At 44.1% G+C, this 14053-nt stretch overlaps 1 protein-coding gene across 3 annotated transcripts in view; it reads right to left on the bottom strand.

Annotated features, from left to right (window-relative positions):
* The window catches only part of DNAH17 (dynein axonemal heavy chain 17), a 12633448-nt gene that overhangs the window by 8972723 nt on the left and 3646672 nt on the right, over positions 1-14053 (bottom strand). For all 3 annotated transcript variants that reach the window (XM_078653923.1, XM_078653924.1, XM_078653922.1), the window contains exon 24: positions 5304-5390. In XM_078653923.1, the coding sequence (XP_078510049.1) occupies positions 5304-5390 (87 nt within the window). The remainder of the gene's footprint in view (positions 1-5303; positions 5391-14053) is intronic.

The following is a 14053-nucleotide window of genomic DNA, read 5'->3' on the forward strand; positions in this document are numbered from 1 at the left end:
TTGCCTGGGTAGGAGGCTCCAGGAAACTGGGTAGGGGGGACTGCATAGTGGTGAACTTCAGCAATCCTGCTTATGCCAAGAGAATCCTTGGGGAGGCCACGACTGGCCCTTTATATAACGATCAAGGAATACAGGTACTACCCCTTGGATATTTTTATAGGGTAGAGAAGAGCAGGGAGTATTACCAGAACAGCGAAAATCAATTTGGGTCCTCTAACTTAGCGGTACAGGCTGGGCCGAGCAAACCCAGCCACTGGAGAGATAGGGCTAACTCTTGGTGTGTTTTTTCCCAGGGACAGAATAGATTCGACGCCCTATCAGGATTACACAATTGTGACTGACTATGTAAGAGCATGGCCCAACCAGTCCAGTTAACCCAGCCATTTGTAAACACTTCTACAGCTCTGTCGGGTACTGAGTCCCTGTTCACAGTATTAGCGGAACCAATTAGTGTAACACCAACAGATTCCGCATTGGTTAAAGGGGCAACAGCCTGTGAACTGCCAGGAATGAATTTTTAGGACTACATCACTCCAGGACATAAATATAGATACCTTAGTAGCCCCTTGTAAGATCCATAATTTTAATGTACTATCGTGGAAAATAGCTGGATTTGCCGACAAATTTTCAGACCCAGTTTGGGTTCAGTTTATAAGTAATTTTTCCGTTATATGCCTCCAGGAGACTTGGCTGGTTGAGTGTAATCTCTTCTTAGAGGGGTATAAAGCCTTCTTTGTTCCTGCAATCCCTGCAGCTAGAGAGAGAGCAACGGGTGGCTTGGTCATCTTTACCTCACTGTCTCTGAATTGTAGGATTAAGTCCATCTCCTCTACAAATAGAGACCTACAGGCCATCGTTATTGAACAAGGAAATCTCAGCCTATGCCTGATCAATTTTTATAATGCGGTTAATAGAGAAGAGGGCTGCAAGATAGCTGAGCTGGAAAAATTCATTAAGTGGCACTATGGTCCCCAAAGAAATAGCATAATGATTGTGGGGGACGTTAATGTCCATCCATGTGGTGACCCAGGACTTTCCAAATTGTGTGAACTGGGCTGCCCGAGGTTTAAGGGGCTACACTTTGAGCACTCCACACAAGGGGATGCCCTAAACGATATGCTCAATGAATTTGATCTTTTCTTAACTATGAGCTTGTTACCCTGTTTGAGCACACAAAACATACCGACCTTTAAAGGGCGTATTGGTGGATCCTTTATAGACCACATCCTAACTTCTACAAACTTCCATATCCACGTATTGGGTTATACAATCATGGAAAGCTCTTTTAGTGACCAAAACCCCGTATGTGTTAGATTAGGTGAGAACTTATTAAAAAGGAAGGAGTCTGTACAAGTGGTGGGAACTCTTAAGACTACCAGTGGTAGGCGATGCCTTAAATGGACTCAGGTAACACCATCTCTTTTCTACAAACATTTACCAGAATCCTGTAAGGCTGAATTCTTTTACTGCCTGAACCCAGACTCTACTGCCCCGGGCATAATGAATGCCTTTCAAGGAATAATTGCCAAAGTAGGGACCCTGTTATCTGTCCCAGGTCAAAGCAAGATTACTGGCAACTCGAAATGGTTTGACCGTTCAAGCACTAAAGCCGCCAGAGTACTTAAGGCCGCTTTAAAAACCACTCCTAGGGACAATGCCTTGATCCGCTCCACACGTGCCAAATATAAAAAGCAGATAAGTATCCGCAACAGGGGAATTAAAGGAGGATACCTGGCGAGAGATTCTAGACCCTTTGACCTTATCTAGCAGTTCCAGATTCTGGAACATTATTAATAGTCCACTTTTTTAACAGATAAGCCTGCGGACTTAGGTACAAACATAACAGAGGAGGAATGGGTGGCCCGTTTTAGCGCCATTTTTAAAAGTTTAACACCTGAGCCCGAGCTGCAGCCAAGCCCACAATACAGGATCGAGATTTTATTTACTGCACAAAAAGTGGAGGACGGTATCACTAACCTTACCTGCGAGAAGGCTTTAGGCCCTGATGGTGTCCCTCCTGATCTTTTTAAATCTAACCCCTCACTATGGGCGTCAGTATTGGTGTCTGTAATGAACGCAGCCGCAAAGGTTGGGTGCCCGGAATCTTGGGGAACATCCACGAATTATAGACCAATCTCCCTCATTGATTCCGTGGTAAAAAGTTGTGGGAGGAGTAGTGCTGAACAGATTGAGCACCTGGGCGGAAGAGAATAAGATCATATCCGACGTGCAGTTTGGGATTCGCCCAGGATGCTCAACTGAGGCACAATGTGTCAATCTCTACCTCACCCTCGGAAAGTACACCATTGCCCGGCAGGGAACAATCTACATGGCCTTCATGGACCTGCCCTGTGCCTTCGCTTGTGTTAATCGGGTAAGGCTGTGGCAGTCCATGGAGGCCATGGGGGTTGAAGTTAACTTGGTGGACTTTCTGAGGGATCTACACAGGGACACCAGGGCAAATATTAGGTACTCTCAAGACCTAAGGGTCACAAGGGATTTTAATTCAGAAAGGGGGGTACGCCAGGGGTGTATCTTAGCCTCCTTTCTTTTTAACGTATACATTAATGATCTGGACCGGACCCTGCAGGAAACTGGGGCTGATTTCCCGTACGTGGGATGCAGGGGACTGCCCGTCTTGCTATACGCGGACGATGCAGTTCTCCTGGCGCGTACCCCCAGAAGCCTGCAAATCCTGCTTGATTCATTTCAAGGGTTTATGGCAGAGAGAGACCTGGCCATAAATAATGCAAAATCATATATAATGCAGGTAGGGCCCCGTCCAAAGCGTCATTATCCCTTTATGGTAAACGGAGTGAGAGTACCAATATCCCCCACTTTTTCTTACCTTGGTGTCCTAATGGATGATCGTCTGAACTGGGATGCCCTAATTAAGAAGAAGAGAGGGGAGGTGTCTAGGTGTAACGCAGCAATTATCAGCTTCTCAGCGAAAACGGGCAACCGCCCCGTGGCTGCAATGCTGAAAATCTACCAAGCCAGGAGTGTATCCATAGCCACTTATGGGAGCGAGCTGTGGGGATACACCAGAGTGGAAGGGATCCAGGTGACCGAAAACAGTTTTTTAAAACAGTTGCTGGGGGTCCCGCAAGGGGCAGCGAAATTCTCCGTTCATGAAGAAACCGGTCTTACATACATCAGTGACACCCTGGGTTTGCGCCCATTGCTTTTCTGGCTGAAAACCTGGCTAAATAAAGATCTTGTCCTTACTCATAAAATATTGAAAGAGTCCTTGAGCTTGGACTACATGTCTGCAATACCATGGCTTAATTACCTAAAGGGGTGTTTTAGTGAGCTGGGCCGTTTGGACCTCTTTTTAACACCTGACCGCATTCCCAAGGCAGATGTGGCCCTTGTGAAGGAATCTTTCACAACACGCAAGCAGATCAAACGTGAGGAGCAGGAACTGTTGAAAAATGGTGTCCGCAAACATCTAATGCTTAGAACTTCTCTCGCTATGGAGCCATGTCTCATGTGGCCTTTGTCAATGCATGAAAGATTCCTGCTGGTCAGGTTTAGACTGGATTACTTCCACCTTTTATTAGCAATACCTAAGGGGAGCCACAAAGGCCAGGTGTTAGCACCCTGTGGCTGCGACAATGTGTCTCCACAGGATCTGCTACACTTTGTCTTTTTTTTGTCATTTTTATGAAGCCCCCGGAGGTTGTTTTTAAAATCCCTTTTAAAAAAGCTAAACTTTTCGCAGGTTCGCCCAGCTCTTTTTTATTTGCAACTTTTAAAGCCTGAACATATTCTGCTTACTGTTGGTTTTTTAAAATGCTCCTTAAGGTACAGGAAATGTTTGGATTTATAACTGACCTGGATGCTGTGTATTTTTAAGAATGGATTTTATTATAATGTGATGTATACCGTTCCTTTAAACTTCTGATTGATCTACGGGCCAATTGTACTCCTCTGATCATGTATATTTCTTCCGCTTTGTTTTTATAATGATAAAATGTAACTTTTATGGTTTTTATTTTGAGAACCGAAAAGAGTTTAATGAATGTCTGAGTGCCTGACTTACCTGAGGACTTGGAGCCCGATGAGTGGTGGTGACTCATCGAGCGGCGATGACTGCGGCTTCGCGACCAGTCCCTCGACTTCCTCCTAGACCGGGACCTCGAGCGGTGCGGAGCCGACTGCCGGAGCTCGAGCCGCTTACGGGACCGCTCCCATCTAACCTTCGAGGGCAAGGCCTGGCAGTCGGGGCACGACTTGTCATCGTGGTCGGCCCCGAGACAGTAAAGGCACCGCCGGTGGGGGTCGGTCACTGACATCAATCGGTGACAGTCCTCACAAGGTTTAAACCCAGGCATCCCTACCGGCACTGCGAGTCGGAGTTCGACTCGAGAAGTGATCAAAAATGATCAAAAAATGACTAAGAGTACTGCTCTTCCCGGATCTGCGCTTGCTGGCGTGGAAAAAAGAGGAACTGACGTCAGCGCACGAGGACGGCGTCTGAGTACTCCGACGACATCATCCCGGCGATCACGACGCCGGCGATGGACGCGGAGCCGCAGACGACATCTAGCGATGCGCAGGGGTTCTGCTGACGAAAACTTTCTGGATCCAGTCTGACGCCTGGGGATATTCTAAGGTAAGGAATCTAACACTAAACTGTTTCTTTCAGATAGCATCTGCATCCAGCACCTTAGTTAGACGGTGCCTTCAAGACAGGCTGCTCTAGACTTTTTTTCTGAAAATGATTCAAAGACATATTCTGACAAAATCCACAACATTCACTAGAAGGAGATACCTAAATCTTAAACCACAGTAAATCAGGAATACTAGGACTTTTCCCACTGCAATGAGTATTGTCAAGAGAGAGTCACCTTGACAATGAAATAAAGGAAAAATCCATCCCTTCAAGAAGCAAGAAGAATATAATATATGGGGTAAAGTTGACCATTACCTTCAGATATCAAATCAAGATGCAATTTTAAATGTAATTCGTACTGCTGATATGCAATACACCAATGGATATAAAAATAGACAATGCATAGAATCATTAATCAGCGTATTTCATTTAAAAGAAGGATTTAAAAAGTGACATTCTATCATTTGAAATGCGTTCCCGGTACCTGTACGTTGTTGGGGAAAATATACCGTATTTGAATTACAAAGAAAATCCTGAAGGGAATCTTAATATCATACTTTACAATGAGGTTTCACTGAAAGTATTTTTGAAAGTTTGCAATTAGGTTCATATCTTGAAATGAGGCACAATGATAAAACAAAGAAAAATTCTCATTTAAATTATTAGAGGTTAAATATATAGTTACCGAATTCAATGCATTATATGGATCCGGATGATCATACGACAAAGGAGCTTTCTCTCTGAACTGCTCTCTCAATTCAAGTTGTTTGAGCTATGAAAACAGAATATAGTATCAAATGATAAGTTGTACGGATACAAAGCGGAAAATGTTATTATGCTTAAATACTTAGCATTTTGTCTTTATTCATCCTGATCTTTACAAATTATGAACATATTGATGTAATATTCTAGAATATGAATTGATTAATAACTTGGCTATAATTTTAAAAATATAAGCAAGCATGTAAAACCATCAAAATAACCAGCAGCACAGCGTTCATTACACATACAATGTGCCCTCAAAAACTCTGAACAAATTCCAGCTGAAACAAGTTAGTACTTAACGGAATCAAGGCGGAAGCACGGATCCACAATATGCATAGAGTAAGAGAAGCCGGGCAACAAAGCAGGCCACGTATGAGTAGCGTCAAACGCGCGCCATTTCTCAATCCATAAGGACTTACATCTACTTTCTATTTTAGTCACATTATGACTGACAGAACTTTCAAGCGTAAAGGAATATGAGACAAAAGCAAGATCATGAACGAATACAAGTACAAATACGTAGCTATTAACTAAAGCCTTTGTAAATAATAAAACATTTATGCAAATGTAACATCGACTGTATTAAAATAGCAGATACTACAATGGGGAGATAACAATAATGATCTAACACCTTATGCTTGAACCCTACTACACAATTAACCCTCAATAAAAAAAACTTTAAAAAAATGAATTCTCAAATTGTGGTTTTCATTTCTATGACTTTTTCCTAATGAGAAGTCAAATGGTACTTGCTTTGGTAACATGAGTTACACAAGATTTGGCTTTTCTCTGCAAATTTTGTATATTTAAATATATGTATTGCAACTATTTGACTCCTGGTGTCATGTGCCTTGTAACCCAAAATTGTGGTTCAACTGCCTCATTCAGAGGTGGGATAAGTGGCAGGTGTCCACAAGCAGAAACCTCTGACTCGTGGCCCATCTGATACAGGGATATCAGTCAAAGTAAGGTCTGCCCTACTTAGGGTGGTCTGTCTGCCGAACATTTTTCCTTTTCAGAACTATTATAAAAGCATGGGAGACTTGACAGGAAACAAGAGAATGAATACTTAAACGCCTAAGACTCCTAATAAGTCACTTGCATGTTTTTTTTTGTTCCCTGCAAACACCCGCTTTCTTTTAAAGGTGTTTCTCGTGCTCGTGGGGCTCATAAGAGTTCAAAGGGGTAAATGTGTGTATCAGTTTGTAACACGAAATTGTTTCTAGAAAGTAAAACACTCTAGGTTACATAGTCAGCAGATGTACTAACGTCTCCAATTATAAAGGCACTTTTGGCCACAGGGGTAATAGGAAAATTCCAGCTTAACTAAGTAGGACAGGGATCTGATAAAGAATTACAAAACTGTTCACCAGAACTGACATTTTGGATACTGTAAGAGACTGGATTATTAGTTGTGCATCACGTGAATTCCGGCGCAAGTAATAGGTCAACAATTGTTTCCTTACTGAGAAACAAGTACCCTTTTCCAGTACTTTAATCACTCCAGATAGCAATGCAGACCAGTCCACAACCTACTCAAGGGAGGTGGTGTGGGCTAGTAATTATCATCCGCTGGCAAGCAGCAACAACACTCAATAAATCACTGTATAGTCAGTGTTCTTTTTTGAAGAAGGAAAAGTACGTTTATTACACACAGACACACACTACTAAATACTATGCATCGTTTACAAATGTATACACCAGGCAGATGGTAATAACTCTGATGACATTTTGATATATTAATTGACCCCTCATTGGTCATGACCCCCATAATCACAACACCCAATACCTATCTCAGACGTAATCGTTATTTAAAGGGGGTGTTGTTTTATAAAAAGCAAGCTTATTGGCTTTGTCAGCCTTCACCACTTCAAGTAACCTTTTATTCTTCATCATGGGATCTTCATTAATGTTGACAAACACTGAATAGGATAGCGAGCTGTTCCCTTCCAAAAAGAGAAAGGTGGACAAGCTGTAAGTAATGGCGGCAAGATAAGTAGAGCAGGATAGCACAAACACCTAATGAACATATTTTCTATTAGTAGTAATGCTTTTTCTTGTGGACAGTATATCTTCCCACAGATTCCTTATTGTAGGAAAGTAGGATCTGCTTCCATGGTTACCCCCACTTTTTGCTGGTGTCAGTATTTTTTATGACTAGTCTGGCAGGGATCCTGCTAATCAGGACCCCAGTAACTGTAATTCCTCCCTAAATTTGCTATGGTAAGAACTTTGGTACCTCCACAATTGACTACTGGTGTACCCTTGTAAGTCCCTAGTATATGGTACTAAAGTACCCAGGCCATGGGTACACAAGGACTCTCCCATGGTCTGCAGCATGTATTATGCCACCATGAGAGAACCTTCAAACTGTGACTACAGGCCTGCCATTGCAGCCTGTGTAAGCTGGTGCTAGCACCATTTATGACAGATATAAGTTTCTTTACATCTGAAGTCACTACACTTAAAACCTATAAGTCACCCCTAAGAAGGGTCTTTCAATCCTGTAAGCAGGGTGCTGGGTTACAAGTGTGAGGGTGCCCCTGCATGATCAGAATACCCATACAAACCCTAGAGTAGATTCTCGAGGCTGTGCAAGTGCAGACAGCCATTTTAAAACATACAGTGGACAGCAGTCATTACAAGATGTCTAACTATATAGTGGCTGCACCGAACCCGGTCATCTTTGGTAATAAACATGTTGGAATCATACCCCAACACTGATTCCAGTATTGGGTATGGTCCCATGTACTGGGGGGGGCTCCATTCGGGTACCCCCTGTACTCCAGGTTACAGCCTTTCAGGGTCTGACAGCAAGCTAGTGCTGCTGCCGACCACAGACACAGTTCTGTCCTCTGCTGATGAGCCAAGCTTGAGCGGGAGAAGGTAGAACAATAGGTTTCCTGTCATAGGGAGGTGTCAGTCTCCCCAGAAAGGACTTAGTGTATTGGGCTGGAATGGGGGCTCTTCCCAGCGCTATCAGACTGATTTGAAGGGCACATTTGATGTCCTCCTTGCATACTCTAGTTAGAACCAGTTCTGTGAGCCCTTGGATCCCTCTCTGGCACACAACTGAACAAAGGACTTGGGAGTATCCTCCCCTCTGTCCAGCCCTTCCTCTAGGAAGGACCCTGAGTTGTCCTAACCCCGTTCTTAGGGTATAAAAGTGCGTAACTGTGAGTGGTTCCTCAGATTCGTCGTGCCCACGTTGAACCCACTGGTTGGTCCTGGCCATGTCTGTTAAGTTGTGATAGAAGTACACCTTCCCCTATCTCAGAAGTATCTGTCTGGACAATTAAGGTTTTGGAGTTATCAGGACTTTGCAGAATGGAAGCAGTGCACGTGGCCTGCTTCAGGTCATCATATGCTTTCTGACAGCTAAGCGTCTCCTAAACTTTCTTAGGCATTCTTTTGGAGGCGAGATAATTAAGAGTAGTCACTATGAACTCATGTCCCTTAACAAAGCTCTTGTAGTACCCAATCAGGCGAAATAAATCTCTGACCTGAGTCTGGGTAGTGGGAGCAACCCAGTCCATGATAGTCTGGATTTTGCTCTCCTACAAGGTGGCCCAAGTACACAACCTTGTTCTACCCTATCTGACACTTTGTGGCCTTAATAGTAAGGCCTACCTTTTGCAGGACCTCCAGAACATTCTTGAGGTGGACCAGGTGATTATCCAAGGTGGAGCTAAAGACAGCAATATCATATAGATATGCTGCACTATAGGCTCCTGGACCTGTGAGAACTCTGCTCACCAACTTCTGAGATGTGGCAGGTGCATTCTTCAAACCAAACAGCATCACAATAAATTGATAATGCCCACAAGGGGTTGAAAATTGTGTTTTTGGCTTGGCATCCTCAGAGAGTCTGATTTGCCAATAGCCAGCAGCCAAGTCAAATGTACAGAGATACTTGGCTGAAACCAGAGTATCAATCAGCTCATATGCTTTGGGAATTGGATGAGTACATTATGAGATTGGTCCCAGTAAAGAGTTATTCACCATCAATAAGCCATAAAGACATGAAAAACTCATAAAACACACACGTTGGTAAATTAAAGTTCAATGTTATTTAATCACACTGAACATAGGATTATATCAACACCTTAATATGAATATGTGCCCGAAATGGAAAGGAAAGGAGGGGAGTTTGAAAAAAATGTATATATAGGGAGGGTGTGATGATTGAAGTGAAGGTAAGAGGGTATAAAGAAAAGGTCAAGTGCAAATCTCATAATTCTTGACATGAAACTAACAAAGGCTCAACCTCAAGCCACATGAACAGGGCCGGACTGGGAACCACAACCAGCCCTGGCAGAGTGCTCGGTCGGCACCCCCCTGGGGGTGCCTCTGCCAGGGCCTGTTTTCGTCCGATTTTGTTACAGGGCAGATGCTGCAAAAACGGCCCTGTAACAAAAACGGCCCCCGGGGGACTAAAACCGGCCCCCACCTGTGCAGCGCACCGGGGGATCGCCCGGTGCCCGCTAAGGCCAGTTCGGCCCTGACCTGCACATGAATCAAAGTAATATCTAAATTATGCGTAGCCATGCTTTAAAATCGTATCCCAGTGCAGAATCACTGTTGATTAAGCTGGCGAGCAATAAAGATGTCGTTGTTTCAACCCCAAATATACTGTAGGTTTCTTAAATCCTTACAAGGGGTCTTCCTCAGGAGTGAAGTGAAAGGGAAGGTGGCTCACCTAAAATTAAAGACAAAACAGAACCTTAGTATAAGAAAACATATCATTAAATTAAAATAAGAGGGGGGACAATGCCCAACCGAATTACCCAAAAATATCCCAGAACAGGGATGAGTGAGGGTTAGATGGGGGCATAAGTTCCAGAAGGTAGGGAAGACGGCACCTGTAACAGGACAGGAAGGGAATGTACAGGCTGTCAGTGGCCACCCTATTATCTTATAAAGGAGTAGGACATGGAAAAACTATACATTTATGAAAACTCACTCTGGCAGGATGAATCACTGACTTTTCCCTCCCAAATAAGTTTATATGTAGCCACATTAATTGGCCAGGCCTTGAGACATACACAGAAAACATGAAATATTTAAAACAAGGAGAAACCCATATCGTATTACAATTCTGGCTCCGAACATATAAACACGACTGAGAAGAGCCAACGTTCCAGAGAGTGTTGCGCAATTGAATTACCTTGTATTATTATAGAATTGAGTTGCCATCCGCTCTGTCCGAAATCTACAGTAAAGAAAGACGAAGCGGTTCAGAAAAAGCACCATGTGGTCTTTTGTATTAATCAGTGCAGGTAAGCGCGTAGGAAATTCAAACTCTCCAGGGAATTGGATGGGCGTCAGTCCTAGTGACTTCATTGAGATCTCTATGGTTTGCACAGAACGCAATTTCTCTCTTACTATCTTGGGTGTGAGGTTTTGTCACAAGGACAACAGGACTATCCCCAGGGACTTCTGGAAAGTGTTAAAGTTGTGGCTCTTCAATCTTTGATTTTGTGCAATGACCTTTTGGCATTTTTTTCACCTGATGATCTAGCGCCTTGACACCCTCGGGTAACTGTATCCCGCTTTTATAAATTTCTTTTTCATTTCATTTCAGGGCTATCCAAAGGTTTAATGAACCCCAACTCCATCATCTTCTGAACCTCAGTCCTGATGCAGTCTCTGACATGGCCAAGTTATCTGTAGAGTTTACTCTTGACAGGCAGATTGTCGCCTGTGTCCACTTCATGGATACAACAGGTGGTTTGACTTGGAGTCAGAGAGAACAGGTTTGGAAACTGATCAAGGACTTGCCTGCAATCAGCTTGCTGCTAGTCAGTGAGGCTGCCTGCCAAAGCTACTCCATCAACTGACCCATCAACAGGGTCATGAGAGAGGAGATCAGGGAAAGGATCACTTTCGTCCTCCTGTCCCTCTTCAGTTGCCATGAGCATGTCAGCCCTTTCAACAAAAGCCTTTGGGCGGTTCACATGAAGAACTCTGTGAGGACTTCTGGAAGTGCCTAGTGTGAGAAGTTGGCCTGGTATATGATGTTCACTATTCTAGTGAGCACCTTGCACCAGTCCAAACAACCCTTATGGTGATGGCTGTAAAGTCAACCTTATAGACCAGCTATCCTAGTGGTAGCATGGACAAAAGCAGTCTTAGGCTAAACTCAAGAGGGCATGTGAAGCCAGCTGTGTTACCATATGCAATCCCTTTAATACCAAATGAAAGGACACCACACAGGTTATATATTCAAAATATATATGTGTTTATTTCTAAATCAATCCTCTGAACTCTTTATGAGAACAGAGGCACAAGCGCATAACAAGTAACTTAATATAACATACAATAAGTTGCACAAATGTGGATAGGCCCTGGTGGCCCGCTAAACCATATACTAAAATAGTGGTATAAGAACCACGTCACGAACAATGGTAAGGCCTAGGGCCTTGGGAATCGCTGACGCTACACTGGACTAACAGTAGTTAGGGAGCAGGAGGCCCACGGGATGCGGGTGCAGTGTCTAAATGCACACATGTGCACACATAGAAGTCAATGGGTGTGTAAAGTTAGAAAGTTAAAGGTTTAGGAGTCTTCTGACTGGACTAGAAGCTAACCACTTGAAACTAGGACACTAGGAGAGTTAATCTTTACAGGAGCACCGCAGTACTCGCGTTACCTCACCCACAGGAAGCGGGTGCATAGGTGTCAAAGTGTGTCGGGTTTCATCGTGGAGTTCTATGAAGCCTTGGAGAAAAGATGCTGCAGTCGACCAGGAGAGAAGAGTCCGGTTGGATCCAAGGGTGGATCGAGGATGAAGAGTACTTGAAAGCAGAGGGGACAGAGTATGGGTCACTAGCCAGTGACCAGGAAGGAACCAGGAAGGAACCAGGCGATGTTGGGAAGCAATCAGGTGATGACGTGAAGCTTGTCTCTGCAGCCACGTGGACCAGGAGGTGTCGACGACGACCAGGAGCTGGATACAGACTGTCCCACAAAGGCTCTCACTGTTGGCGGTGTCGGATCTTGATTTGGAGTCACCAGGCCTTGGTAAATGTGACCCACGCAGGAATCGAAGATGGCTTCTGGATCAGACCAACAAGGTCTGATGGGCTTCTCCTTTTCAGGGGAGCAAGGGCCAGTCTAGAGGAACCAGACCACCATTGGAAATTCAAGGTTTCGTCGTGGCAGAGGCCACTAGCCAACGGGCAAGTGACCGGAAAGACGCATTGAGCAGGAAAATGCAAAAGGGCCCCACGCAGCACTCGGTGAGTGTGGAGAGGTGATCTTCGGTGCCGTTGGTGCTCGGGGCCTGTCTGGGGTGGTGCTAGCACCTCCCTGTGACAGGAAACCTATTGTCCAAGCCTCCCGCGCTGGAAGGACTCCCAGCAGCAGGAGGTCAGACTTGTGTCTGTGGCAGCAGCATCCATTTTGTGATGCTGAGGCTCTGGTTAACTTTAACCGGGATTAATGGAAGTAACATGTCTTCTCCCTCTAGAAGGGTGGAATGCTACCCCCGTCGCCAGGACTGGCGAGGGGGTAGTATTCCAAAGCGTATGACACCTTACACAACATGTTTTGATAAATCCAAACCAAAATTAGCATCTGACCGCGAGGTACATAATGCACTTAAGAGTATATGGTATCGCAATATCCTAGAACAGCTATAAGGACATTGTTCCGAGAGCTGCAGACAGGCTCAGCTCATGCTAGAGCACCATCTCACATAAAACCAAGCACTCTGCCTTAAGGATTGTTAAGGCCTGCCATAGGAGTGACTTATAGGTGCATATGTGTCCAGATATAAGGTTAGACATAGGAATACTATATCTAAGCAAGGGGTGATTACACGACCTTGCCCCAGCTGAGTGATCAGCCAGTTGTGTCAGTTTGGATGGCCAGCCAGGGGTGGCAAAAGATATGCTGCAGTCCCTGGTAGGCCTTGGGTGCACCTATGCCCTGGGTACCTATAGTACACTGTACAGGGACTTATAAGAGTGACCCAAATCCCAATTGGTTATGTACCTAAAGTACATGGTGTGAAATTTAGAGAGAGAACAGCAGGGTCTGTGGGTCTGATTAGCAGGCCCACAGCCACATTAAGTTGAAAACCAGTGAAGCAAAAAGCAAAAAAATGGGGTGACCATAGGAAAGCAGACCCTACTCTCCTACACCTCGGTCCACCAAGAAGTGTAGTGTAGTTCCTATATCCCTGATAGCCTCTGCGCATTGGAATAATATACACTATAGTTTTGACATAGGACTGAGGTCAGTATGTCTCTATCGAATACATTAAACTTAATTACTTGTGTGTGCCAGCTAACGCAGAGGTCACTAGAAACTTCTCGAATAAACAAGAAGGGTTTAGTTTCTAACAACCGCATAAACATGAAAACTTTGTTTCCCTTAAAATCGGAACAGTCTCAGAATCGTGGAAAGCATAGATAACAGAGTCACTAAGTCAATCATGCATGCTTCGTTTCTACAGAGTTGCACAGAAATAGAGAGATGGGCGTTTCAATAAAAAGGGTTTATTTAACAGTCTTATTTCTCATGCAAGAGATATGAACTACTACAATCGTAAGGCAGAATGCGAAGTATAATACGTACAGCGTTAGCAGTAAGTTAAAATAATACTGCAATAGCATGGTTTGTAGCTATGACATATATTCATAAGAATATATACATAAATAACAC

This window comes from Lissotriton helveticus, chromosome 7 (assembly GCF_964261635.1).
Source record: "Lissotriton helveticus chromosome 7, aLisHel1.1, whole genome shotgun sequence".
In the NCBI taxonomy this organism is placed as follows: domain Eukaryota; kingdom Metazoa; phylum Chordata; class Amphibia; order Caudata; family Salamandridae; genus Lissotriton; species Lissotriton helveticus.